At 41.1% G+C, this 24,883-nt stretch overlaps 1 protein-coding gene and 2 long non-coding RNA genes across 4 annotated transcripts; all 3 read right to left on the bottom strand.

The window, feature by feature from the left end:
* Positions 1-5,425: 5,425 nt before the first annotated feature.
* LOC123492069 lies at positions 5,426-7,970 on the bottom strand. Of its 2 annotated transcripts, XR_006661610.1 has the most exons (6): positions 7,938-7,970; positions 7,730-7,838; positions 7,428-7,508; positions 7,059-7,247; positions 6,829-6,918; positions 5,426-6,535 (listed from the first exon to the last, which is right to left on the bottom strand). It is a non-coding gene; the product is annotated as an uncharacterized LOC123492069 (long non-coding RNA). The 2 variants fall into 2 exon arrangements; XR_006661611.1 differs by having other exon boundaries at positions 6,829-7,247.
* Positions 7,971-9,845: 1,875 nt separating this feature from the next.
* On the bottom strand, positions 9,846-11,718 carry LOC123492068. Its single transcript, XR_006661609.1, has 4 exons — positions 11,628-11,718; positions 10,651-10,863; positions 10,426-10,558; positions 9,846-9,918 (listed from the first exon to the last, which is right to left on the bottom strand). It is a non-coding gene; the product is annotated as an uncharacterized LOC123492068 (long non-coding RNA).
* Positions 11,719-15,038: 3,320 nt separating this feature from the next.
* Positions 15,039-21,233, bottom strand: LOC123492067 (bladder cancer-associated protein). Its single transcript, XM_045223984.1, has 2 exons — positions 21,137-21,233; positions 15,039-16,153 (listed from the first exon to the last, which is right to left on the bottom strand). The coding sequence occupies exon 2, from the start codon at positions 16,011-16,013 to the stop codon at positions 15,750-15,752; it is 264 nt and encodes an 87-aa protein (XP_045079919.1). The 5' UTR covers positions 16,014-16,153; positions 21,137-21,233; the 3' UTR covers positions 15,039-15,749.
* Between the last annotated feature and the right edge of the window lie 3,650 nt (positions 21,234-24,883).

Here is a 24,883-nt window from a genome sequence, read left to right as displayed (position 1 = left end):
TCATATTCTGACTATCTCTGAAACTCACTTAGATAATACCTTTTGATGATACAGTGGTTATAACATTTACGGAAAATACAGAAATGCCACTGGGGGGCGGTGTTGCGGTCTATATTCAGAACCACATTCCTGTAAAGCTTAGAGAGGATCTCATGTTAAATACTGTTGAAGTAATATGGATACAGGTTCATCTGCCTCACCTAAAGCCCATTCTTTTGGGAAGCTGCTATAGAACACCAAGTGCTAACAGTCAGTATCTGAATAATATGTGTGAAATGCTTGATAATGTATGTGATATCAACAGAGAAGTATATTTTCTGGGTGATTTACATTTTCATCAAGCTGCCCACTTGAAAAATTGTATGGTTGAGAGGGATGACCCAAAAGGTATGGCAAATAAGTCTGGCAGCCCAACTGATTGGCAAACAAATTGAGAAATCATGTGACTAAACTAAATAAAAATAAAAATAAACTATACTATGAAACAAAAATAAATGATATAAATGACATTTTGGTAAAAAAGGCAAACTCGGCTCCAATCAGATGGCTCATTCATCACAAAACCCACTGATATTGCCTAATACTTTAATTACTTTGTCATTCGCAAGATTTGCAAACTTAGGCATGACATGCCAGCAACAAACGCTGACACTACACATCCAAGTATATCTGACCAAGTTTTGAAAGACAAGCATTGTACTTTAGAATTCCGTAATGTGAATGTGGAAGACGAGAAAAAAAGTATTGTTGTCTATCAACAATGACAAGCCACCGGAGTCTGACAATCTGGATGGAAAATTACTGAGGATAATAGCGGACGATATTGCCACTCCTATTTGCCATATCTTAAATTTAAGCCTACTAGAAAGTGTGTGCCCACAGGCCTGGAGAGCCATGACTACATGAAACTCAGGTAACTGATGCAAGCAGTAGAATCAGATTTTTTTTTTTACAGGTAAACACCTTATGGAACAGCAGGGACTGTGAAGAGACACAAAAAGGTACAGACACACGCATACGCACACAAGCACTAGCACATGTACTCTATACTCACGTACATTGTAATATTGTTGTATGGCGGTATTATACATTTTGTATTGTACATTGTGTATTGTAGATATGTAGTGGTGTAATAATGTTATATGATGTACTGTTTTATCTTTTGTTTTATATGTAATGTAACCGCTTTAATGTGTTTGGACCCCAGGAAGAGTAGCTGCTGCCTTGGCAGCAGCTAATGGGGATCCCTAATAAATACAAATACTGTTTTACTCATTTCAAATGTATATACTGTATTCTACTGTTTTCTAGTCAATGCCACTCCGACATTGCTTGTCCTATTATTTATGTATTTCTTAATTCCATTCTTTTACTTTTTGATTTGTGTGTATTGTTGTGAATTGTTAGATACCACTGCACTGTTGGTGTCACACCTACTCCCGTTCCCTCTCTCCGGCACTCAACGTTGCTGGTTTACTAACCCCCAGTCCTGGCAACCCACATTACGCACACCTGGTACCCATCATTATGCACACCTGCTCCCCAGCGCTATGCACACCTGGATTTCATAATTACCTTGATTACTTCCCCTTTATTTAGCCCTCAGTAGCCTCAGTCTTCAGGCAGTATTGGTTTTGTTTACGTTCAGTACGCTACTTCTGTTTTTTATTATCTTCATGTTTCTCATTTTTAAACTCACCTTCTGCACCTGCTTCCTGACTCCCTGCGTATACGTGACAGTTGGAGCAATGAACACAAGCATTTCGCTACACCCGCAATAACATCTGATAAATATGTGTATGCGACCAATAACATTTGATTTGAATATATCATAGAATCATGTAGACGTTAAATGTCTCTCTACCAGTATAGAGTCTGATAGCAGAATGTAGGAAATAGTTGGAATGGCTTTGTCCTGGTAGTTGGAACTGAGAAGCTGTGAACTGCCAGTGCTCTCTAAGTGGAGGAGAGGAAATGAAGAGGGTGCGATGGATCTCTCATGTCTTTGAGGAGTAAAATTATGGCTTCCTATCTACATTCCGTTAAAGTCACCTTCCATGGCCAGAAACGTAGAGCTGGGGAGCAGGGTGGCAAAATATAGCCATCTGCATTGTACTCATTCAAGCTCTTTCTCTAGCTCTTTGGTGCAACTGACAAGCTGAACATCACCATACTCCAGCACAGCATACTTGAATACGTGATCTATGTACTGTATATCAGCACCATGTCAAATTCCTGGTACATGTTAATGTTCTTTGTGAAGTTTGTTCTGGTTTTACAGCCCATTGTTTCAAAGTTATTTACAAACAGAAGCAAAATCCCCATGTCAATAGCAATAGCAACACAACACAATAACATAACAATAGTGAACCGCGTCAGCCAACATATCATGGAAACAAGGTCACTAGTAAGTCCTTGCAATAATCAGTGGAGTAGGTTTTTAGTGTGTTAATGGCTAAGGGCACGAAGCTTATACTGAAACATGCCTTATTGCATCATACGGTACCTATGGCTAGATGTGAATAATGTGAGGTCAGTATCATCTGCCATGGGGCTTGCCTTGCGTGAAATCTTGTATTATGCCTGGATTTTGGTCCACTTCTCATATGAAGTCTGTGATATGTATACTCATCCATATAAACACTAAATTAGGATATGTCTTAACAAGTGTTTTTAGGACAAAGAAGGTCTTCAATTTTTCCTGATCAAAGAGTTTTTGAAAGCCTTATTTGACCAGGGAATGACCAGGAGAGGGTCGCCTCTGCTGAGGCAGCCACCAGAACGGGACTGTCGGAGAGTGTAGTGGAGGTGAGGGTCATTCATATCCTGTTTTGTATTCTGTGAACATCAGAAAGGGTTTTGTCTTTTTGTAATATCTCCCTGGGTTCTGGGCAAAACATTTGGCTCAGGACTACTTAGTAAACTTCCTATGGCCTTACTGATGAGTGGTTAAGAGCGTTGTGCCAGTAACCGAAAGGTCGCTGGTTCTAATCCCCGAGCCGACTAGGTGAAAAATCTGTCGATGTGCCCTTGAGCAAGGCACTTAACCCTAATTGCTCCTGTAAGTCGCTCTGGATAAGAGCGTCTGCTAAATGACTAAAATGTAAATGTATATGAGCGACCACCTTAACGCAAAGGTTTGTACAGGTTTGGCTTTAATTACCTGTTTGCAATTACAAGAGCAAGGCGGGCATTCAAGTATTGTGTTTGCATTTCTCAATTGGTGTGTCTGGTGTAGGTTAATTTTTATTATTATTAGATGAATGATCAGAGGGGTTTCTCTCCAGAACTGTATGGGTCTAACAACAAATTCTAAAGTCTACTGACTCCATCTGACACATATTTCTACTACTGTTTTTTGTTGTTGTAATGCCTTGATAGAATAGATAGATAAAACAATGTCATTGCCATGTTTTCTGTTATTTGTCAGGAGTTATGGCAGGTACACAGGGAAAATGGCAGGCATTACCACCTGCCACAAAAGCCCATTACAGTGATGAGGCAGACAAGCTACAGGCAGGAGGTCAGGAGTTGAAGGGGAACCTGAAGGCCTTAAAAGTCAACGATTATTTAAGACGGCTGAAATCAATGGTGGGAATATATAGGGTCACAATAGTAAATCATGACATTCATAAACGTTTACTTTAAAAAAGTAATGTATTTGAATTTGATAGTTGGAGTTAGATTTGAGATACAGAGAACAGGCATTTTTCTTACGAAAGGATTTCAGTCTTTTCGCCAACTCTTTTCCTATAAGCATTTTTAGGTATTGTATTTTTTTTTTACATCTAATTTCATTTATTATTTATCTTGTCTATTTCTACATAATTTTCTGTTAGGTTATCGAGTTGGAAGGTATTGGGTTCGACACTGCATTCCTTGTCCACAACCCCGAGGGCCCCATACCAGTCAGCACAGCCTCATCTGGGAGGGGAAAGGAATTTGTTGAGGACCAGGATCTGATCGCCAAGTTTTCTGTACACTTTTCTGGTACACATGTTTTAAAGATTACTTAGGTAACACTTAACCTCAAGCATACAGATGTAGGATATTAATTTGATCACCTTGTTGCAGGACACATTTTCTGCAATGCAGGACATTTTTAACTTGTAGTGTTTTTGAGGTTTGAAAAGGCTTCTGAAGTTTGTAATTTCCATTTTGACATTTCAGACTTTAATTTCCCTTACGAAAAATGTATCAACACCCGTCAAAAATGTCAATTTATTATAATCCACATAACAACTCACATTTCCTGTTAATGCAGGATTATTTTACTGCTGTAGCAAACTGACTCAAATGAAGATCCTACATCTGTACATCTATAATGCCTTTAAACACACTCATACACTACTGTGCCTCTTTTATTGTTACATCTAGGCAAACTTGCAGCTTCACAGTCAAAGTTTAAGGGGTTTGACAAGGCTAGGGTGCAATGAGTACAAGCCTTATTCAACCAAAGTGTAGTATGAATCATTTCATTTGAAATAACTATTAAAATGTACTGTATATCTGTGATTCAACAATTAAATAACTAACGGTCCTGCACCTCTTTATTCACAGGCAAAGTTCTGGATACAAGGGCTGACATTTGATTTATAAAAACATATGTGGTAGCTGTGCCTTGATGGTTTACATTGTTGATATTCAAGTAAGCAGATTTCTGGTAGAAGCTTGGAATAATGTGTACACTTGATCTTCCTTCACTAAAGCCTTATTTATGTTTCTGTTTAGATGAAGCACGTGGACATGGCAGAGTTCCATATATGGCTGTGGCTGCCAAGAAGGTGGTCATTGAAGTAGAGGGTATGCCAGGTGGGAGTTAAAAAAGCCCTCCCACTATGGCATGGACCAACTATCTACCATTTTGGAGGCAAGCCGTTGCATCAAGTTCACAATAAGTAAGATGCAATGCTCTCTACAATGTTTCAATGCAGAATTGTAATGTTTTGGTCATTGAGATGAACATTGCATTGTACAGCACATGCAGTGACTTGACCCATTACTTTAGACAATCAAGACATTACCTTTGAACAGATACCCATTGTGGCCACTGCTCTCACTAAAGGTCAACGGTGGGCTTTACTATATATGGCCATCCACCACTTGTTATTGTTTTTTTCTGGGCCAATGTGGCTGCTGATTATGAAAAGACGGAGCATGGGCATGGTGCTGGGGATGGTGCTGGGTCTAGAGCTGGAGCTGGAGATGGGAGTGGAGCTAGACCTGGAGATGGGAGTGGGAGTGGAGCTGGGCCTGGAGCTGGGAGTGGAGTTGGAGCTGGGAGTGGAGCTGGAACAGGGCCTGTAGTTGGTGCTGGAGGTTGGGCTGAGGCTAGAGCTGGAGGTTGGGCTGAGGCTAGAGCTGGAGGGTGGGCTGAGGCTAGAGCTGGAGGTTGGGCTGAGGCTGGAGCTGGAGGTTGGGCTGAGGCTGGAGGTTGGGCTGAGGCTGGAGGTTGGCCTGAGGCTGGAGCTGGTGGTTGTGCTGCACCAGGACCTACAAATTTAGCTCAGGTGCATCCTGTTTCCATTGATCATCCTCGAGATGTTTCTTCAACTTGATTGGAGTTGTTCACAACACCTGGGTGAATGAGACTTAGATAACAACAGCAGTGATATGCCAGGGTGTGATGCAGTGTTCAGCAACACTGAATTGGCTGCAGTACCTGCATATTTTCTGACCAGGCGACAATAGAAAGAGCGCTCCAGGACCAGCCTATGGATTGTGGCCAGCATCCAGTGCAGACTTTCCAAAATTACTGCAGTGTTGAAGAGACCAGATTACAATCTGGTTTCTCTTCTCCATGGCCTTCAACCTTTTCTCCAGGCTGAAACGTGAACATTTATATTAAAAGGTTTAAAATCTATATTGACTAGCCCAATTACAGTGGGACAAATATGATGGAGACAACATCCTAAAAGCGATTTACTTTTCAAGCTGAGTAGTCAACTGAGCGTTCCTATCATCGGTGATTGACGGGGACATCAGGTCAGACCAAGAAAATATTATACAAATATATAAGTGAAATTATAACAGTATGAAAGCATCTCAACATAAAACTAACCAGTTAGGAAGGCAAAATCCATTTGAGTGTAGATTTGAGTGTAGAGTGGATTATGCAGCGTGAAGTGTTGGCACACAGGTCAGCAGACTTCATGTAGAATAGATTATGCAGGGGAGGGGGGAACTCATGTTTCTGAGACATGTAGTGGAATGGGGCAGGTGACAGCAGGAGGTGGTGATAAGAGTATAAAGTAACAGGGAGTAGCTATGCAGATCCAAGAGATTGTGGGACCAGGACACAGCAGGGTATAGGAACGTGGCAGTCATGACTGGTAGGGCTAAGCCAGGCAGAAAGGGGTGTTTAGAGATGGGATAAAACCTTAGGTCAGAGATGTAGCAACTACTTATGTGACTCGCTGTTGCTCTGCGAGAGTTTCCACGTATCTCTCCTGCCACGTAAGGAACAACGTCCTCTTGTCTATGAGGGACTCCTTTATCTGATGGGTCCAAACTTCCACGTCCGACTGTGTGCTGCCTACAACATAATCAAGGGCCTAATTAACTCCATTGCAGAACAAAATAAACCACACTGCCAGTTGTGCTGAGTTCTACATGTGCAATGCTCACAAGTTAAAGAAAAATGTCTTATAGACAATGAGCCGAGTCTGATTCTCTCACATCGGCAAACCATTCTATAAAGAGGAGCTCTGTAGGAGAAAGCCTTGCCTCCAGCTACTGAAGCCCTGCTTCCAATTCAACTGATTGAATTTGCAGAAAAGGATCATTACATACAAACAAAAATTATGAGCAAAACACATGGAATCTAACCTGGAATGCTGTTTAGCAGCACCATCAACTCCTCCTTTGCCTCGGTTTCCTCCTTCAGGACCTTCTGCCGACGGAGTTGTATTGCTGGTGCTATTACATATGAAGGTGACTAAACATTTAATAGATTGTTTAAAATACGCCAGCGTTTTTTTTGTGCAAAATGATATCAACACAATCCTGAACAATGGGTCATCTCAATACTTAACTGATTTCCAGTTCTACATTCATACCTTGCTTCTCCCTGATCCTGGCTGCGCAGTAGAGGAGGGGATCGGTGAGGGTGTGAGGAGGGCAACACGATGAGATGGTGTCATCTCTTTTGTGATCTTCCCAAATTTTCTAAGGTAGGACCACAACCTCTCCATCTATTCTCCGTCAGCAAGCCCACTACCAGTCACATACCTGGTACCGTCAGTGACCTGAAATGTAAAGTACAATCAGAAACCATAATGAGCATTACAATGGGTGATGATGATTCATTAAGGGACTATGACAAATTACAACTAGCTGTTTCTTAATACTGTTAGGGCAACTGTCTGCAACTAAAAATAAGTGGTGTTTAACAGAATAAATGATAAAGAAAAAATGGTATTCATTACCTGACAGTCAGCATCATGAGCATAGGCATGAAAGGCTGGCACTGCAAATGTGGTGTCCACCATTAGACCAGGACTGTTTTTCTAAATGTCAAAATAATGTAGTGTAGGAGCAGTTCTTTTGTGCATTTTTGTGTAAAACATTACTTATGATTACAAAGCAGGTATGGAGCAATCTGATTCAAGCTATTCATAAAACCGTATTAAGCGATTCATGAATCTCTTACTACAGGGTGGTGGTTAAATATTAAATACATTATCTAATGTATTATAATAGCTAACATATATTGATCTATCAATTTTACCTGTAAATGAGGCTTCAGCTGGCAAGCAATGTCATAGTGAAGAAACATTGTGATGTTTGGTCCCTGCATTGCTTTAAGGTCCCCCAGCAGGAACACAGCATTTGCAAGCCTGAAATGACAGTTCAACATCAGTCATCGTAGCCAATGATATACAGTGGGGAGAACAAGTATTTGATACACTGCCGATTTTGCAGGTTTTCCTACTTACAAAGCATGTAGAGGTCTGTAATTTTTTATCATAGGTACACTTCAACTGTGAGAGACGGAATCTAAAACAAAAATCCAGAAAATCACATTGTATGATTTTTAAGTAATTAATTTGCATTTTATTGCATGACATAAGTATTTGATCACCTACCAACCAGTAAGAATTCCGGCTCTCACAGACCTGTTCATTTTTCTTTAAGAAGCCCTCCTGTTCTCCACTCATTACCTGTATTAACTGCACCTGTTTGAACTCGTTACCTGTATAAAAGACACCTGTCCACACACTCAATCAAACAGACTCCAACCTCTCCACAATGGCCAAGACTAGAGAGCTGTGTAAGGACATCAGGGATAAAATTGTAGACCTGCACAAGGCTGGGACAACTGTTGGCGCAATTATTAGAAAATTGAAGAAGTTCAAGATGACGGTCAATCACCCTCGGTCTGGGGCTCCATGCAAGATCTCACCTCGTGGGGCATCAATGGTCATGAGGAAGGTGAGGGATCAGTCCAGAAATACATGGCAGGACCTGGTCAATGACCTGAAGAGAGCTGAGACCACAGTCTCAAAGAAAACCATTAGTAACACACTACGCCGTCATGGATTAATATCCTGCAGCGCACGCAAGGTCCCCCTGCTCAAGCCAGCGTATGTCCAGGCCCGTCTGAAGTTTGCCAATGACCATCTGGATGATCCAGAGGAGGAATGGGAGAAGGTCATGTGGTCTGATGAGACAAAAATAGAGCTTTTTGGTCTAAACTCCACTCGCCTTGTTTGGAGGAAGAAGAAGGATGAGTACAACCCCAAGAACACCATCCCAACCGTGAAGCATGGAGGTGGAAACATCATTCTTTGGGGATGCTTTTCTGCAAAGGGGACAGGACGACTGCACCGTATTGAGGGGAGGATGGATGGGGCCATGTATCGCAAGATCTTGGCCAACAACCTCCTTCCCTCAGTAAGAGCATTGAAGATGGGTCGTGGCTGGGTCTTCCAGCATGACAACGACCCGAAACACACAGCCAGGGCAACTAAGGAGTGGCTCCGTAAGAAGCATCTCAAGGTCCTGGAGTGGCCTAGCCAGTCTCCAGACCTGAACCCAATAGAAAATCTTTGGAGGGAGCTGAAAGTCTGTATTGCCCAGCGACAGCTCCGAAACCTGAAGGATCTGGAGAAGGTCTGTATGGAGGAGTGGGCAAAAATCCCTGCTGCAGTGTGTGCAAACCTGGTCAAGACCTACAGGAAACGTATGTTCCCTGTAATTGCAAACAAAGGTCTCTGTAACAAATATTAAGTTCTGCTTTTCTGATGTATCAAATACTTATGTCATGCAATAAAATGCAAATTAATTACTTAAAAATCATACAATGTGATTTTCTGGATTTTTGTTTTAGATACTTCTCTCCTCTCTTCAGGAACTTCAGCGGATGCTCGTGCCTGCACGCCATCCCAAACACACCAGTTATGTCCAGTTTCTGGGTTTTGGATCACAGCGCATCCCTGGCTTGAAATCCCGGGGCACCCCTGTAAAATGAAATGAATAAGCATGAGTGAGAAAAGTCCTCCATATTCACAAAGCAGTTCATGTTTCATCTAATCTGTTCAATTTAAATATTTTTATGGACAGAATAGTCCAATAATAGAGTCGCATCACCAAGAATAAATGGCTTCTCCTGATTTCAATAAAACCTTTTAACTTCTCCAACATTAGCCCAGCTGTTGGTTATACACACAAACACACGTCTCACAAGTCACACAGAAGAGGGCTAGTGAAACTAACTGATTGTGAGATACATCCCATTCTTCCAAATCCAGTATACCTCAGTTGGTGTGTCTGATGCTCCTCCTACAAAGCAGTCGACTTTGTCTTGGTCACAAAAGAACCGCCAGCATGTTTTGGACCCTAAATGCTGGTCCCAGACAATCTTTTTCTGGGAATCCCAAATAGGGCATCAGCTGAAATAGTTTGATGACTGTTTTCCTTTAAAACAATGATGCAAATAATTAATTATACAAAATGATTAGGGATACAGGAAATTGACATTTGCAAGGGTATTACATAAACCCTTTTGCTCTTTGGGAAGCATAGGTAATTTACACTGTAGTTTCTTCGTGAATGTATCTGTAATCGGTAGTATCCACTAAGCAGATGATTGGTCCACCTAGCTTTACCAGAGCCCCGTTATCCAGCATGTTGTGGATCCAGACAGGCCTCCATGGCAACCGTAGCGGCCTCGGTGGCAAAGCCACCCACAAAACTTTGCCCTGTCTGGCAATCCCGTACTTTACCTGTTTCCGCCTCCCACGACTTGGATGAAGGGTTGGGATTTTGAGAGGCTTGCAATGGTATTGCCACATAACATCACTACTGTTTGGCAAGGCAATGATAGAATATATATAAGAAAGACAACTGAGGTTGGATATATTTCCCCTTATAAATTATGAACAACACTTTATAGTTGTTCCTTAATTGTTATCATTGACATACCTGTGGAGTGAGAGGACACTATGTTCCGTCCGAGGTCAATGGCGCCAAACTTCATGAGAGTCTCTCGTTCAAACTGTCAATGTTTGAACTCCTCAAATGACTCATTTGTGAGCTTCTGGTAGAGCTCAACTGTCTGGAGTTAAAAAAATGTTTTTGTAAAAAAGTAAAAAAATTGTAAAAAAATACATGTATGGTTTGATTTCCAATTTAAAATACAATAACTACCTTCCAGCATGCATTGGATTTATGGAAAGGTAATCCCCCTCAAAGACACCCCACACTCCAGTTGCAGGGCTGCAAACTGGCGCAGGAGGTCCACTGAAATTGCTGTTTGCGACAGATGGGGGGGGGGGGTGGCAGGCCAGAGTCTGTGACGGATCAGGGTGACAGGTTCCAACTCACAGCTGCAAAACTGCAGCCAGACGTCATGAGCTCTTCCTGAAATCAGGACATTCCGTTTCTTAGATTGCATTGCGAAACATTACATCCGATGTTGGTGAGAGATCTCTTAAGAACTTTCGAAATGACTCCATATTTTCATCATAACAACAGAGTGAACAGGGTTATAGTAAACAAGATCAATCAACAAAATCAAAGTTGTCATTTGCACAGGAATACAGTGTAGTGTGTACAATACAATGAAATAAGTAGATAACTACAGTATATTAAGTACAGTACAATAGTTGCCATAGCAGCAAAGAGTCAGTTCAGTTTTCATCAACAGTCTTATGGCTTGGAGGGAGAAACTGTCTCTGAGCATTGTGCTGCTACACTTGATGCTCTGATATAGTTTGCAAGATGGTAAAAGAACCAGATGTCTTAGTTTCCAATTTTGATATAAGGCCTAAAGTCAACAACAGTCAGAAGACGGTTGTACTGGCTGTGACAGTCATGGTCATCTTGTCTCCTCCACTCCCATCGTAGGCCCACCGGGACACATGGGATGAATTGCGCTGACTAAGACAGACACTGCAGGGATGTGGAGTAGCTCCCTCAACCCCTTCCAGGCCTCAACATCAGCTGCCTTCCTATTTTTTGAAGCTGGTGGAGGAGGTGCATCACTGCAGCTGGGCACAACTTCTGCTGCAGAGGGAACCAGCTCTGTTCTACCAGTACTCCCTACAGAGTAGTGCCAATTGTTACTGAGTGGACTATCCTGGTTAAATTAAGTTGAACAGAACTGAACAGAGTAACTTTCTCACCGATCCAAGTTGATGGCAGGGGTGTACGTGCCATCACGCCTCTAGTCAGGTCTCTGTAAACCATCATGGCTCTTTTTCTTCTAAAAGATGGCATCTGTAAAGAAAAAAAAGACAATGACAACTAAGTTTGATTTATTCTAAATGATGTTATATTAATTAATTTAAATGATCTGATACATAATTATCTATCATAATGCATGACTAGTGGAGTTACTTGCTTACACTCAATTATTTTCTTAATTCTAATACTTGCCTAGTGGTTCTCAACCTTTTTTGGTAATTGTAGGCCCAATCACATCTTGCTCTGCCCATAGTGCCCCCAAAGTACCGCCTCATATGCATTTTAAATGCAGGCATGTCATATGAAATGAGTCTAACTACCCACTTTGGATATTGGTTCCTGGTTATATGAATTGCATTGGCTAGAGTTTAAATCCATGCGAGAAAGTGTACTAGTGCACACTTCGGGAAAAGCATGGATATTTAAGACACAGAGACAGGAGATGCAGCCAAAGAAATTAGAAGCAGCCTAGCACCGAAAACAGGAAATGACACCATGTCATGGTTCCCGGGAAATTTAAGCCGAAAAGGCTGCTAATGCAAAATTGCTAATCCTTTTAAATTGATTACATATTCAGATCGAATTGCACTCAATAAATGTTCTCCCCTACTATGGGTCATATTAGCGGGCTATCCTGGGATAAAAACACTTAAAAAAAAAAAATCCTTTACATTAGCTTTGTAAATAACTGTTTAAAAAATAATGTGATTACGTACCATTGACGAAGGGAAAGGACGTCAGAAGATCTTCTAGTTTTAGTTACAGCACAATAAAAATTGTGGGTCAGGCGGCGCCGCACTGTCTGATTCATATCGCGTGATTTCTGATGATAGTTTGATTATATCGACTGATTGGTTCTGTATGGGGTGTATGAATGCCCTGACTTCTGTGGAGGCCATATCACCATAAATGCTACATGGCCAATGCAGACGTCGGATTGACCATGCACCCAGATGCAATATGCACTTCTCTCTCCAGAATGCGCGCTCTCCTGCCAATTTGTGCACATTCATTGTTTCATAACTTCATTGTGTAAATTGTTTGCATTTGATTGTTAGTGTATATCAATTCCCCATTACATACATCACCAGTAGTACATTTACCGTTAATTCCTATCATTTCTAATCTACAATGTTTGTTACTTTGGTTACGGTAATATTTTAATGCATTCAATATTATTATTCCAGTCTTCCCGTTCTCCTTGTCTGAGTGGAGACATTGTTTGCAGAGTGAACAACCTAGGCTACACTTGTGAGAAACAAGTTTTGGTTTATTTCATTCCATTTATGAGTTTTGTCAATTTAGTAATTGTCTTTTGTTTGGAGCGCTCCTGTCAATGTTGAGTAAGGACACGCACGCATAGAAGTGTAGCCTATAGGCTACATGGCCTGCGCGCAAATGTAGGTATATAAATGTGCCCATTTGGGGATCTGATAGTATTTCTGATTGGCTTAACGCACCACCACTAATGATCTGTGGAGCTTCTCAAAGTAATGTTTTCTTCACCTCAAACGGCAAGCAAATGAAGTCTGTTTTTACATCCATTGAGAATTACAATAATTCCTCAATGTATTTGAAAAATCTTTCCAGCTCTCTCCCCTTCGATAACCACTCAGCGCGAAATATTTCATGCTCTGATCCAGTGGAAACGTCATAAAATAGGCCTACCTGATTACTTCTTATCAGTGCTTGACTTGGAGTGAAATAAGTTCTGGTACTCATTTTGGGTGCTGGTACTGTTTATATTTAGGTGCAGGAGCTCCTCAATACGTTTTAGCTAATATTCTATAAGAGGAACTGGAGCTCAAGCAGTAGAACATTTGAGGTGCGGGTACTCAGCTCCGGTGAGCTCCTGCCCAAGTCAAGCACTGCTTCTTATCCCTTGCGCAAATAGCCTACAGCTGTGTCTGTCCCAAGCTCGCTGGCGGGGAAAATTAGGGCCCAGAATATTTTATACAATGTTGCAAGTTCGCTAGGGTAAGCTTCAGGCTGGAACCAACTTAATAGTTGATACAATGTTTCAGGTTTGTTGCAGACAGGCCATGTGTAGCCAATGTGATTTATAAGATATTTATTTTTAATCAGGATATTTTCTACCTGCAGACTGCAATGTTTTAATTTTTTTGCTTTATGTAGGCTATTTTTACATAGTTGGCAATGGCGATAGAAGTTACTTTTTAGGTTTGTATCAATTTCATTTAGATTTGGATTGAATTTTGATTACCTACATGACACTGATTGAGATATGAAGACGTTATTATAAATTAACACGATAATGTGAGAACCATAACTGGCATGCAGATCGGTAGAAATGGTAAGATAAATTGGCATTCAACATGAGAAAGGTTGCCGACTCCTCGTGTAGCCTATTACCGGAAACTTCAGGAGAGTAATGGCAGAATCTGTGAAAGCCTGCAGGAGCGGGAGGAGAATAGTTGTGTCAGTTTAAGTATTTTTTCTTCTGGTCATCTAGATCTCTGGCGCCCTCGAGGCATTTGTCATATTTAATCAAACCGTAAGCGTAACGCATCAGACAAGCGCAATGCTTATAGTTGATTTTATTAAAACACATAGGGTGTGTCTATATATGGAGAAATACACTTACAAAATGTTTGACCAATCGATTGGTCGAAAAACAGACGACTTTCGGTCGACCAAGAGCTTTTTTTTGTCAGGGACAGACCTAAAGCAAATATTTGCAATACAAACCTCCCACATATTGAATGTAGCCTACAAATAACATTGGTACCACAATCTTCACAAAAGAGCAAATCGAGACTGTTTGTCATTAAAAAAAGTTAGATTAATGTAATTAGCTACAGCAACCTAACAGAACATAATACAATTAATTTGAGTTTCATTGTCAAAATTTCTCAAAACCAGACCAGGCTAAATTACGTGAACATTTTGTGGGGCCTGTGGTTCACTGGATAGCCAGCTGCAAACTGGTGACCTTTCCCTGATGGGTCTCACACTGGGCTGGAGTTAAAAATAATATAAAACCTTTTGATCAAGAGCTCATTAGCTTGTCAAGCAGTTTATTTATGGCCCAACTAAAAATAAAATGCAATGTTTTCCCTCCAGCACCAGACAACATGCAGTAATTAACCTTCACATTTCAATTACTTTCATAATAAACCTTATAAAAACGGACTTGTCTTTTCAAATATTGAGATTCTGTGAACCCTAAAAAAATTATTGCTTTTCTTTCACCAACAATAATGAGCTTTTCCTTCTTGGTCATGGGGAATTCTCGCTCTCTCAAATGCAGATAGTGGGCAATTGATAAAACTTGCAGTTGACATGAAGCCTAGAAGAATCGAGAAAACACACGAGGCCACCGCATCATGCTCAGTGATAACACCTTCAGACATTGAACTTTATTAAATTAAAAGCAGTGGTAACATTTGAGCTCTGCAGGGGAAGTGACACACAACATGTTCACATCACTCTTCTGCTCTCGACATCAATAAAGCTCAACAGGGATGCAGGATATTCATATTCACCTTCCTGCTACCGTAACATACTGATAGTATGACTTGTGAAAATGCTGACTAACACATACACACACACACACACACACACTCAATTTCTACCCTTTGGAAACTTTCAGCATTCTGTAATTAAAATATATGTATTAACACGACATATGAAAACTCTAAAGGCAACCCATGCAAATGTTTAGATCCAATGAGTCCAGGGTAGTGGATGTTCACTCAAAACCAGGGGATAAAGGCAGGGGTGGAGGGCAGTTGTGAGGGGGGAGATGTGTAGGATAGGCCATTTTCTGAAAAGTGCACACATGCACTCCTCCCCATGCATTTAAAAGCACTGGATTGGTGTAATCATTGAGAGGGTGTTACCACCCTTTCTTGCAACAGTCAATTCCTTTGAAATCCATGAAGGGAAGTGAACAAGTGCACACTTAGGGCAGAGGGGATGAGAATCGGGACACTGTCTAGGTTTCTCAGCATCTCGACAGTCTCAGGTGGCAGATTTTATTCACAGCCTAGATACAGATTGTCCAGGGTCAATGTGCTCCTAGTGTCAGTGGGATCCTCTTAGGTGCCCACGATGCTGGGGTCGTGTGCAGAGTCTGGCAGTGTGGAGTCATGGCAGTGGTACAGAAAACAGTTCCCCCAGCAGCTGTAGCAGATGAGAAACAGTGCTGCCAGGAACACTAAGGCACAAATGGTACACGGCTTCCTCTCCAGAAGGAAGCTGAGCAGGTAGAAGCCCATGAACATTGAGTGATTGAACCATAAGGCCGGATTCAGGGGTTTCGGGATGAGGAGGACTGGGAGCAACCACTGAAGGCAGTACATTGTCTCCGAGGGGGAAGCGAAATCACACCAAGCTCAATCAGGTGGCCACAGGGCTGGGTGGAATGACACACAGTGGGGTTTCCTAACCACCGCAGATGTGACGTGGGAGCAGGTTGTAACTGTTTACCTTCAGGTCAGGCCTAAAAAAAGGAGAGGATACAATAAATAAAAAGGTGCAGACACGCAGCGTAACATATCAGCTATACGTTTCTCTTTGACATGACATAGTTAGCACTATTTCCCTGCAAATGCAAAATAGCTCAACTTGGTCACGCTCTCGTCACCTAGCTACAGGCAGCTAGCTACGCTAGTCTGCTAACCTGAAGGGCCCAAGTGGCTAACGTTACGGATATGTTGGGTAAGATCCAGGACAACAAATAGCTTTCATTGTACTAAAGGGCGGCAGGTAGCTTAGTGGTTAAGAGCGTTGTGCCAGTAACCGAAAGGTCGCTGGGTCTATTGCTGTTGTTTAGAGAATGCTGCCTTGCTGTTGTTTAGAGAATGCTGCCTTGCCATGGTAACAGAGATCTGTTCCGTCACCCTCCTATGACGTCAGTGTATTCCATACGACCCTACTGCCCAGAAGACAAGGTTAGTTATTTCAATATATCTATTAAAATATACTAGACGTGTGGACCGACTGGGCATGGAAACCAGGTCTTCTGTGGGTCTTGCCATAAGACTGTGTTAGCCCCTTGAGCTAAAGCCTGTATTATAGAGCCCCACAGGCTCTGTCGTAGCCGGCCGCGACCGGGAGACCCATGGGGCGGCGCGCAATTGGCCCAGCGTCGTCCAGGATAGGGGAGGAAATGGCCGGCAGGGATGTAGCTCAGTTGGTAGAGCATGGCGTTTGCAACGCCCGGGTTGTGGGTTCGATTCCCACGGGGGGCCAGTATGAAAAAATAAATAAAATGTATGCACTCACTAACTGTAAGTCGCTCTGGATAAGAGCGTCTGCTAAATGACTAAAATGTAAATGTAATGTTCTAATCCCCGAGCCGACTAGGTGAAAAATCTGTCGATGTGCCTTTGAGCAAGGCACTTAACCCTGATTGCTAATGTAAGTCGCTCTGGATAAGAGCGTCTGCTAAATGACTAAAATGTAAAGGCAAGTTAATTATGGTTGACTAGCTAGTCAGTAACATGATAATGTATTCTTTATTTTTTGGGGGGTAGATCAGCTTAATATTGCAGATAGATTGTAACTTCCATCAATGTAATTGTCTGCATCACTTCCAATCCCCCATGTTTTTTATATATATACTCCCCTTTATGACTTTTCAACCTCGCCATCCTTTCCCTACTTGGGGTAAATTAGTGAACAACAATGCTTAGGCCTCTACTTCCAGCTTATACTTACTATCTACATTTTATGGACACAGTCAATTTTACAATAATTATATTGTATTTGTTTTTGCTCCTGAACTACTTCTACTCTCAACCTCTCCGATCGTGATAATGTTAGCGACGTCAAACATTCAGCCTGCTGCACAGACCCTATGGATGCTCTAGTCTAGAGCACCTGGTTAAATTGTGTTTAGGAGCATTTTCTAACTCTCTCCATGGTTAAAGTAGTAAGAAAGTCATGTCATTTTTGTAAAAATATGTGAGGGTGCTTAATTTACCATCATCCTAATTTGAAATTCTTTTGAAATTCTTTTGACATATATATATATATATATATATATATATATATATATATATGTAAAAATGTATGCACACATGACTAAGTCGCTTTGGATAAAAGCGTCTGCTAAATGGCATATTATATTGAATTCTCATATTACGCAAATGTCCCTATGGTGGACAGAACGTGTTACTACGTTGTACAGATTAACATTTTCACCACACACCAATTACAGGAAATACACATACTTTTTTCCTCAGATTGGTGATGATACTATGAAAGATTATAGTCATCTCAATTACACAAAATCTATGGCTTAAAACAGATCAATATCTTTGGTTTTGTACCATTGATTTTGTCATATACAATGGTGTTCGCAGGACTGTTGTCATTTTCGAATTCAAATGGAATGAACAATTCGGGGGGCTCTCTGTACAAAAATCGCTGGCCACACACACCAATACATCGATTTGAGAGTCAAACTATCACTTAAATTACAGACAACCCGTGTCAGTGTTGATATTAGGGCCGGGACGATACCAGTATGTCGATACTCAGTATCATGGCAAGGAAACAAAACACGAAGCGGTATTAACTTCTTTAGGAAAACAGCCCTAATGCTGGAAACATGTCATCCAGAGTCACCTTTATTTATTTCCCAAGCTATAGCACACAATATTTGACATACAGTGGGTTTTAAAGAATCTGCCTCATGTTTTCATTTTTGGCATGGGAAAAAATATTGCGATACTGACATCGTCACAGCCCTAGCTGATATCCTATGGCAGGTCGTGATTCGTTGAAGTTAAATAAAGCAACTGATTTGTTTCCTTCCCTGTTTCGGCAGCCTCCCAAAATCTCCATTGCCATTCTAGAATTTAGATGACGGTCTTCAACAAATTCTCTTCTAACTAGTGATGTAAAAATTATTCTCAGTTTCTGTGTGGCCTTTGAATAGTTTTAGTTTAAGAGCGCATACACCCAAAAACGTTTACCGCGTTCTATTGATTTCAATTTGATATCGATGGAAGTGAACAAAAAAAGTGTTGCATTACACTTACCGCATTGGCGACCGACTTGAATAAAAATTCAACACTTAAGAATGTAGCTAGGTGTCTTCTACAAGTTGTCCTCTAACCAGTGATTAGTGCTGTTTCTGTATAGATAAATCAGATCAAACCTGAACTGTGCGATGTAGTAGGTAGTTGTAGTTTCCAACAGGCTAATATTCAGTTTAGCACATAAAACGTGGTAATTAACTACAATGACCATAATCCATTGCACGCCCGCTTAAACTTTGGAGAGAACGCACGATTGACAGGGATAGAAAGCAGTTGCTTCGAGAGCCTGAAATTACATTATCTAAGGGAGAAAGGGAGATGGTTTGTTAAAGAAGAATGGTAGAAAGTGTAAGCAGAGTGAGCTTTACGCCAGATCGAAGACAGGAGGGGGTAGGTGTGGTGAAGTTCTCGGAGCCCGAGGCTTGCACCGAGGGTCAGGATAAAGATGAGTCTGACGGTAGGAGTGACATTTTGGGAAAAAGTGGACCATTGCCTTTTGGCTGATCCATTTGTGCTTTCAGGGTGGGTGAAAACAGAGTTGGGTGCTGTGAAATCGGTGAAGGTAACCAGAAGTGGTCTTGTGATAATTGTTTGTGTTTCTGCTGGTCAGAGGGAGCAGGTGCTCCGCGTTAAACGAATGGGGACAAGAGATGTGAATTGTTTCGCTCTCAAGAAAAGGGTGCCATTGAAAGGAGTGATTACTGGGGTAGGGGTAAATGTGAAAGCTGACCAACTGAAGGGGAAGATTCCAGGTGTTTATGATGCTCGTCGTTTGGCGCGACGCAGACTGGGTGGCGTGAGTGGTGAAACAAAAGAGTCGTTGTCTGTTGTTTTGATGTTGAGTCTTTGCCCGACAAAGTGATGTTAGGATATACAAGTTATCCCATATGAGCTTTTGTGCCTAATACATTACGTTGTTACAGGTGTCAAGCTTATGGGCATGTGGCAGCAGTCTATAGGAGGGAGGTTCCTAGTTGTGAAAAGTGTGCAGAAGGACATAAGACAAAGCAATGTGTAGCATTGGGGAAAGTAGTGATATGCGTTAATTGTAAGGGTGCCAATGGGACTGGGGATCAGAAACCGCCGGTGCGAGAGGGGTTAGGTTGAGGTTTCTAGGGTTAGAGTAGTGCAGAAGTCGTATGCTGAGGCAGTGAAGAAAGTAGAGGAAGATGGGTCAAGGGGGAAGGATCCTGAGAGGAGTGGTGGGAGGAGGAGATCTGTACCAGTACAGAGGGATAGGCCAACAAGTTATATTTTTCAGTAAGATTTGCGTTTATAGCAATGGTTAACAACTGTAAGTCGCAGAAAATGTAGGTTGTAGTGGCAGCTGCAGAGAGGTACAGAATAATAAATAAATAAATAAATAAATAAAGAGTTACAGGGTGTGTTGAGTGGTGGTGTCCCGTCCTTTCAGGCTGTTGGCCTGAGGAAAGACAGATTTAAATAGTGGAGTAGTGTGGTGGGTTTTTAGTGAGTGTAGGGTTAGCGATGGTAGGGTATTTGTTGATTTATTTTTATTTTCGAGCAAAGTATAAGGAAGTTATACTCCAGTCTTGTAGGTGGCGGTAACGCCAACCGCTGTTAAACCTCATTGAAGAAGAAGTGAAGCATCTTGTAATGTGTGACACCCTGTCTGTGTCAGATCATTGTGTGCACCACTGCGTTGGCAAGACAAAAAACACAGTTGTTAATGTCAGCGATGTTAGGATTTCGTGTAGTGTACACCTGGCATAACCAGTAATGTAAAAATATATCCAGTTTAGGCTACATGTGGTTTTGAATTGTGGTAGTTTCAACAGCTCAAACAACCGGATTTTCCCCCTAATCAATAAGTGATTTATTGCCACTTGTCAAAACTGTTGTTTTTTTTGTGCGTGTGCAGTTTATAACGTGCTCGTTTAAAAAAATACAAGTAATATGATTATTGTTGCACATGTGTAGATAGTACATTTTAGGTTTCCAACATATCACGAAGTGTTTCTGCATATTGGTTATTGATTTGGACACGTTAAAACTGTTTTGACTTTGGACTATTTTTTAAAAATGTTTTGGCAACAGGAAACAGCGACAGTAACGTTATACTGTAATGTTAAACTTACGTTTTAGGAGTATCAATTGAACGTAACATTAATTTCCAATGGTATTGTAATTAATCGTGTAAAAACTGCTGAATAAATCCAAAAACGTGCTGTGATTGATTTTTTTAAATGATATATCAGAAATCACCAAAACGAGTAGCTAGCCAGCGAACGTTAGCTTGTTATGTTAATAATTAGCCTTAGCTGGCTGGCTAACGAGCTACTAGCTAGTATAGCTAGCTAAAATTGTTGAAATAGTAGTTTGTAACAATTGTCCAATTGAATTATACATAGCTAAGATTTCTTGTTTGAAGCTAAGTATTTGAATAACACATAATATATAGAATAAAACCAGACCTGCCATTTTCCAGGTTCATTCTTGATCGACTCCATTGCTGCTGCCTAGACGACTGCGTAGCAATATCAGAGAGAAAGAGGCGGCGTGAGAGGCGCCACTCCCGTCTAAATCTGTCCACGCGGGAATACAGCCGATGACTTTAGCAGACGACTCCCATTGTTAGGACGGAGACAAGACCATCTCGTTATTATACATTATCTCTGGCTTTAGCGTTTCAATTACAGGACCCAAAGAAATAGATGGTAACAAATGTGCCTTAGTGTAAATTCGGTTCAAATTATTTGATTCACTAGTAAGAACACAACACATGTGCTAATTATATAGTTCCTGATTTTAAATAACGTAAAATATTGTTCTGGCTTTATTCTATTGATCCTTATCCAATATTGCTGTCAGAGAAGCAGTGGCTTGACCCCGCCAGAGATTTTAGAAAAATACAAGAGAAGACAGGCTATGTGCACACTGCCCACAAAATTAGGTGGAAACTGAGTTGCACTTCCTAACCTCCTGCCAAATGTATGACCATATTAGAGACACATATTTCCCTCAGATTACAGCGATCCACAAAGAATTCGAAAACAAACCCAATTTTGATAAACTCCCTTATCTACCACAGTGTGCCATCACAGCTGCAATATTTGTGACCTGTTGCCACAAGAAAAGGGCAACCAGTGAAGAACAAACACCACTGTAAATACAACCCATATTTATGTTTATTTATTTTCCCATTTGTACTTTAACTATTTGCACATTGTTACAACATACATAATATGACATTTGAAATGTCTTTATTCTTTTGGAACTTCTGAGTGTAATGTTTACTGTTAATATTTATTGTTTATTTCACTTTTGTTTACTATCTATTTCACTTGCTTTGGCAATGTTAACATACGTTTCCCATGCCAATAAAGCCCTTAAATTGAAATTGAATTGAATTGATAAGAATCCCAGCAGTACATAAAATAGAGAAACGTATAACGCCCGTCCAGTAGACTGTCGACCAATCGCGTTTACGTTGTCATGCTGCGTCACGCTGTTGCTAAGCTAATATAAAAGTCAGGGTAAGAGTCGAAAAACATGCCTATATGTCCCAATTTCAAAGCTATACGATATTACGGAGGACAAGTTAATTATCTAAAATCCTGGAAAATATTTGTAATGTTGAGCTTCTTGTTCATGTAATTCATGCTCATCAATTTGTAAGTCGCTCTGGATAAGAGCGTCTGCTAAATGACGTAAATGTAAATGTAAATGTAAATGTAAATGTAAATGTAATGTTGGGTTTTTGTGACACCCATTGACTCCTTGAAGGAGCTTTCTTTTTTTTTTTTTTGTCGCTCTGTACCCAGAATGCACCGCGAGGTCCATTGAAAACGTACAGGCAACCTACACAGTGGGCGTTCATATAGTAGTAGTAGTAGACAGGGGCGGCCTGTTCAATAGGGCGATATGGGCGACGCACTGCCAAACGGGAAAAGGAAGGGATTTTTTTTCTAATCAATTATATCACGGCAACAGTAGTTATCAGTGTTGTAATCTATACGTCTGATCTGCCACAGTGCCACACTGCCACTAAATGTCGAATCAGGCTAAAGTCGTGCTTCAAATGGCTCCCCCCTTTTTGGGGGCGATTTCAGTCAGGTTGAAAATCGCCCAGAAGTCTGTCATAGACTCCCATGTAAAATCTATTTTTTTCAAATTTCAGAGCCTTCAATACAATCTCAATGGGTGTCTGTGGGCTTGCACTTACGCTTTCGTCATACGTTACGTAACCATGAACGTAACTGAGAAAAGAGCGGATTGTTTGAAAGAAGTTCCTTTTTGTCGGCGAACAAATGAAGATAAATTGGCAACGAAACAATTAGGACCTCCCAGACCAAATTTAATAATTCAACAGGTTTCTACTAAAGGCGGAAAGTCCTACACCCGAGGATTTTCCAAAAATTGGTACGAACGAAAAAAGACATTGCCACTCACTCAACTGGATGACGAGGGATACAGGCTAGCTGTCCGCCGCCACAACGATGAGGTTAGTGTTGATAATCACAAGTTTACTGGATGTGGATATGGTGTAATAAAGGCAGTTTATTCAGAGGTAAATATATCTGGAATCGCGTTCACGGACCCGTTCGTCAAACTCTTAGGGAGCTATAAATTAAGCCCCATTACTTACCATATCAGATAAGAGAAATTGCTGCAGCTACATATATTTTACATCCTGGCCCTACATAGTTCACTATTTGCATCACTTACCAAAATATTACATGTGGTCATATATGCTTGGAAAGTGGAGATGCCATAGAACGTCAAAAAAGTAAACATTGCTGGAGACACATTGCCGTTTTGGAGAAGACATCGCGTTTGCTAGCGAAGAGATTTGTTGTGGCAAATGAACTTGGGCTGGGAATTGCCAGGAACCTCACGATAAGATATATGCATCAGCATTGCGAGTCTCATGATTCTATACGTATTGCGATTCGATACTGTGATTTTATTGCGCACCATATGTCTGTTGCAGAGGGATCAGAAAGCCATGAGAACGAGTTTTGATCAGTCATGGAAATAAAAGTGCTGAAAACAAATTGGCTCCCAATGTGAAAAGATTGAGAACAAGCTATGAAGGAACAATAATGGTGTTTTGGTGCAGGTACAGCCAACTAGCGCTAAAATATTGCGATATTGTCAATACAGTATATCGTAAAAGTATCACTATGTAACTCGATTTCTTTCACCCCAATCCCTCAAATTAACGGTAAATAACTGAATTGTTTGCCCCACCTTTAGCTAAGATGATTAGCTAGCCAGCTAAAATGTTTTATTTAGTTAGCAGTCGCATCTACAATAGTTTACTGTCAATAACATGTCTCCAAAAATGACGTGGTGTCTCCAATTGTGTTGACATTTTACAATTGCGATGCGCATCCATGAGTATCCACTTTCTGTAGCTCAGCTGGTAGAGCATGGTGCTTGTAACGCCAAGGTAGTGGGTTCGATCCCCGGGACCACCCATACACAAAAATGTATGCACGCATGACTGTAAGTCGCTTTGGATAAAAGCGTCTGCTAAATGGCATATTATTATTATTATCTGAAGAGAGCCCCAAACATTGTGTGCAGACATTTTATGCAATAAATGAAGTAGGTTGAATCTAGTAGTTCTGATCTTCTGATTGGTCCTGATGAGTTGGGCGAGGTCCCCTCCAGGCTACTGTCACTGTTGCATTGGCTCTGAGTCGGGTTCTCTGTCTTCAAATGTTCAGCCTAAGAGAGGGGATTTTTTGTGTGTGTGTGTGTGTGTGTGTGTGTGTTTAACAGTGATGATGTGTGTGTGTGTGTGTGTGTGTGTTTAACAGTGATGATGTGTGTGTGTGTGTGTTTGTGTGTGTGTGTGTCCTCAGAGCAAGAACTCGTGAGTTGGAAGAACTGAGAGGCCTATGGCGTGGGTGTTGTCCTTGGCCACCTGCTGACAAGGCTGACAAGATAGGACCCTTTTGTCCATTGTTATTGGATAGGAACAGAACTTATAACCAGCTCCTGACCTAAATAGATCTTAGCACAACATTTTACTCAACATATCATATTCCATATTCACTATAACAAATATATTTACTACGACATTAGCAAGAACCGCCACATCCTCAGCCGGCTAATCCAGTGTGTGAAGTTTTGCGGAGTGTTTGAGTTAGCTTTGCGAGGCAAAGATGAAACTGAGGGCTCCACCAACCCTGGTAAGCCAACACTTTTGA

The sequence above is a fragment of the Coregonus clupeaformis genome, chromosome 12 (genome assembly GCF_020615455.1).
Source record: "Coregonus clupeaformis isolate EN_2021a chromosome 12, ASM2061545v1, whole genome shotgun sequence".
In the NCBI taxonomy this organism is placed as follows: Eukaryota; Metazoa; Chordata; class Actinopteri; order Salmoniformes; family Salmonidae; genus Coregonus; species Coregonus clupeaformis.
This window is presented reverse-complemented; position numbering and strand designations above follow the sequence as displayed.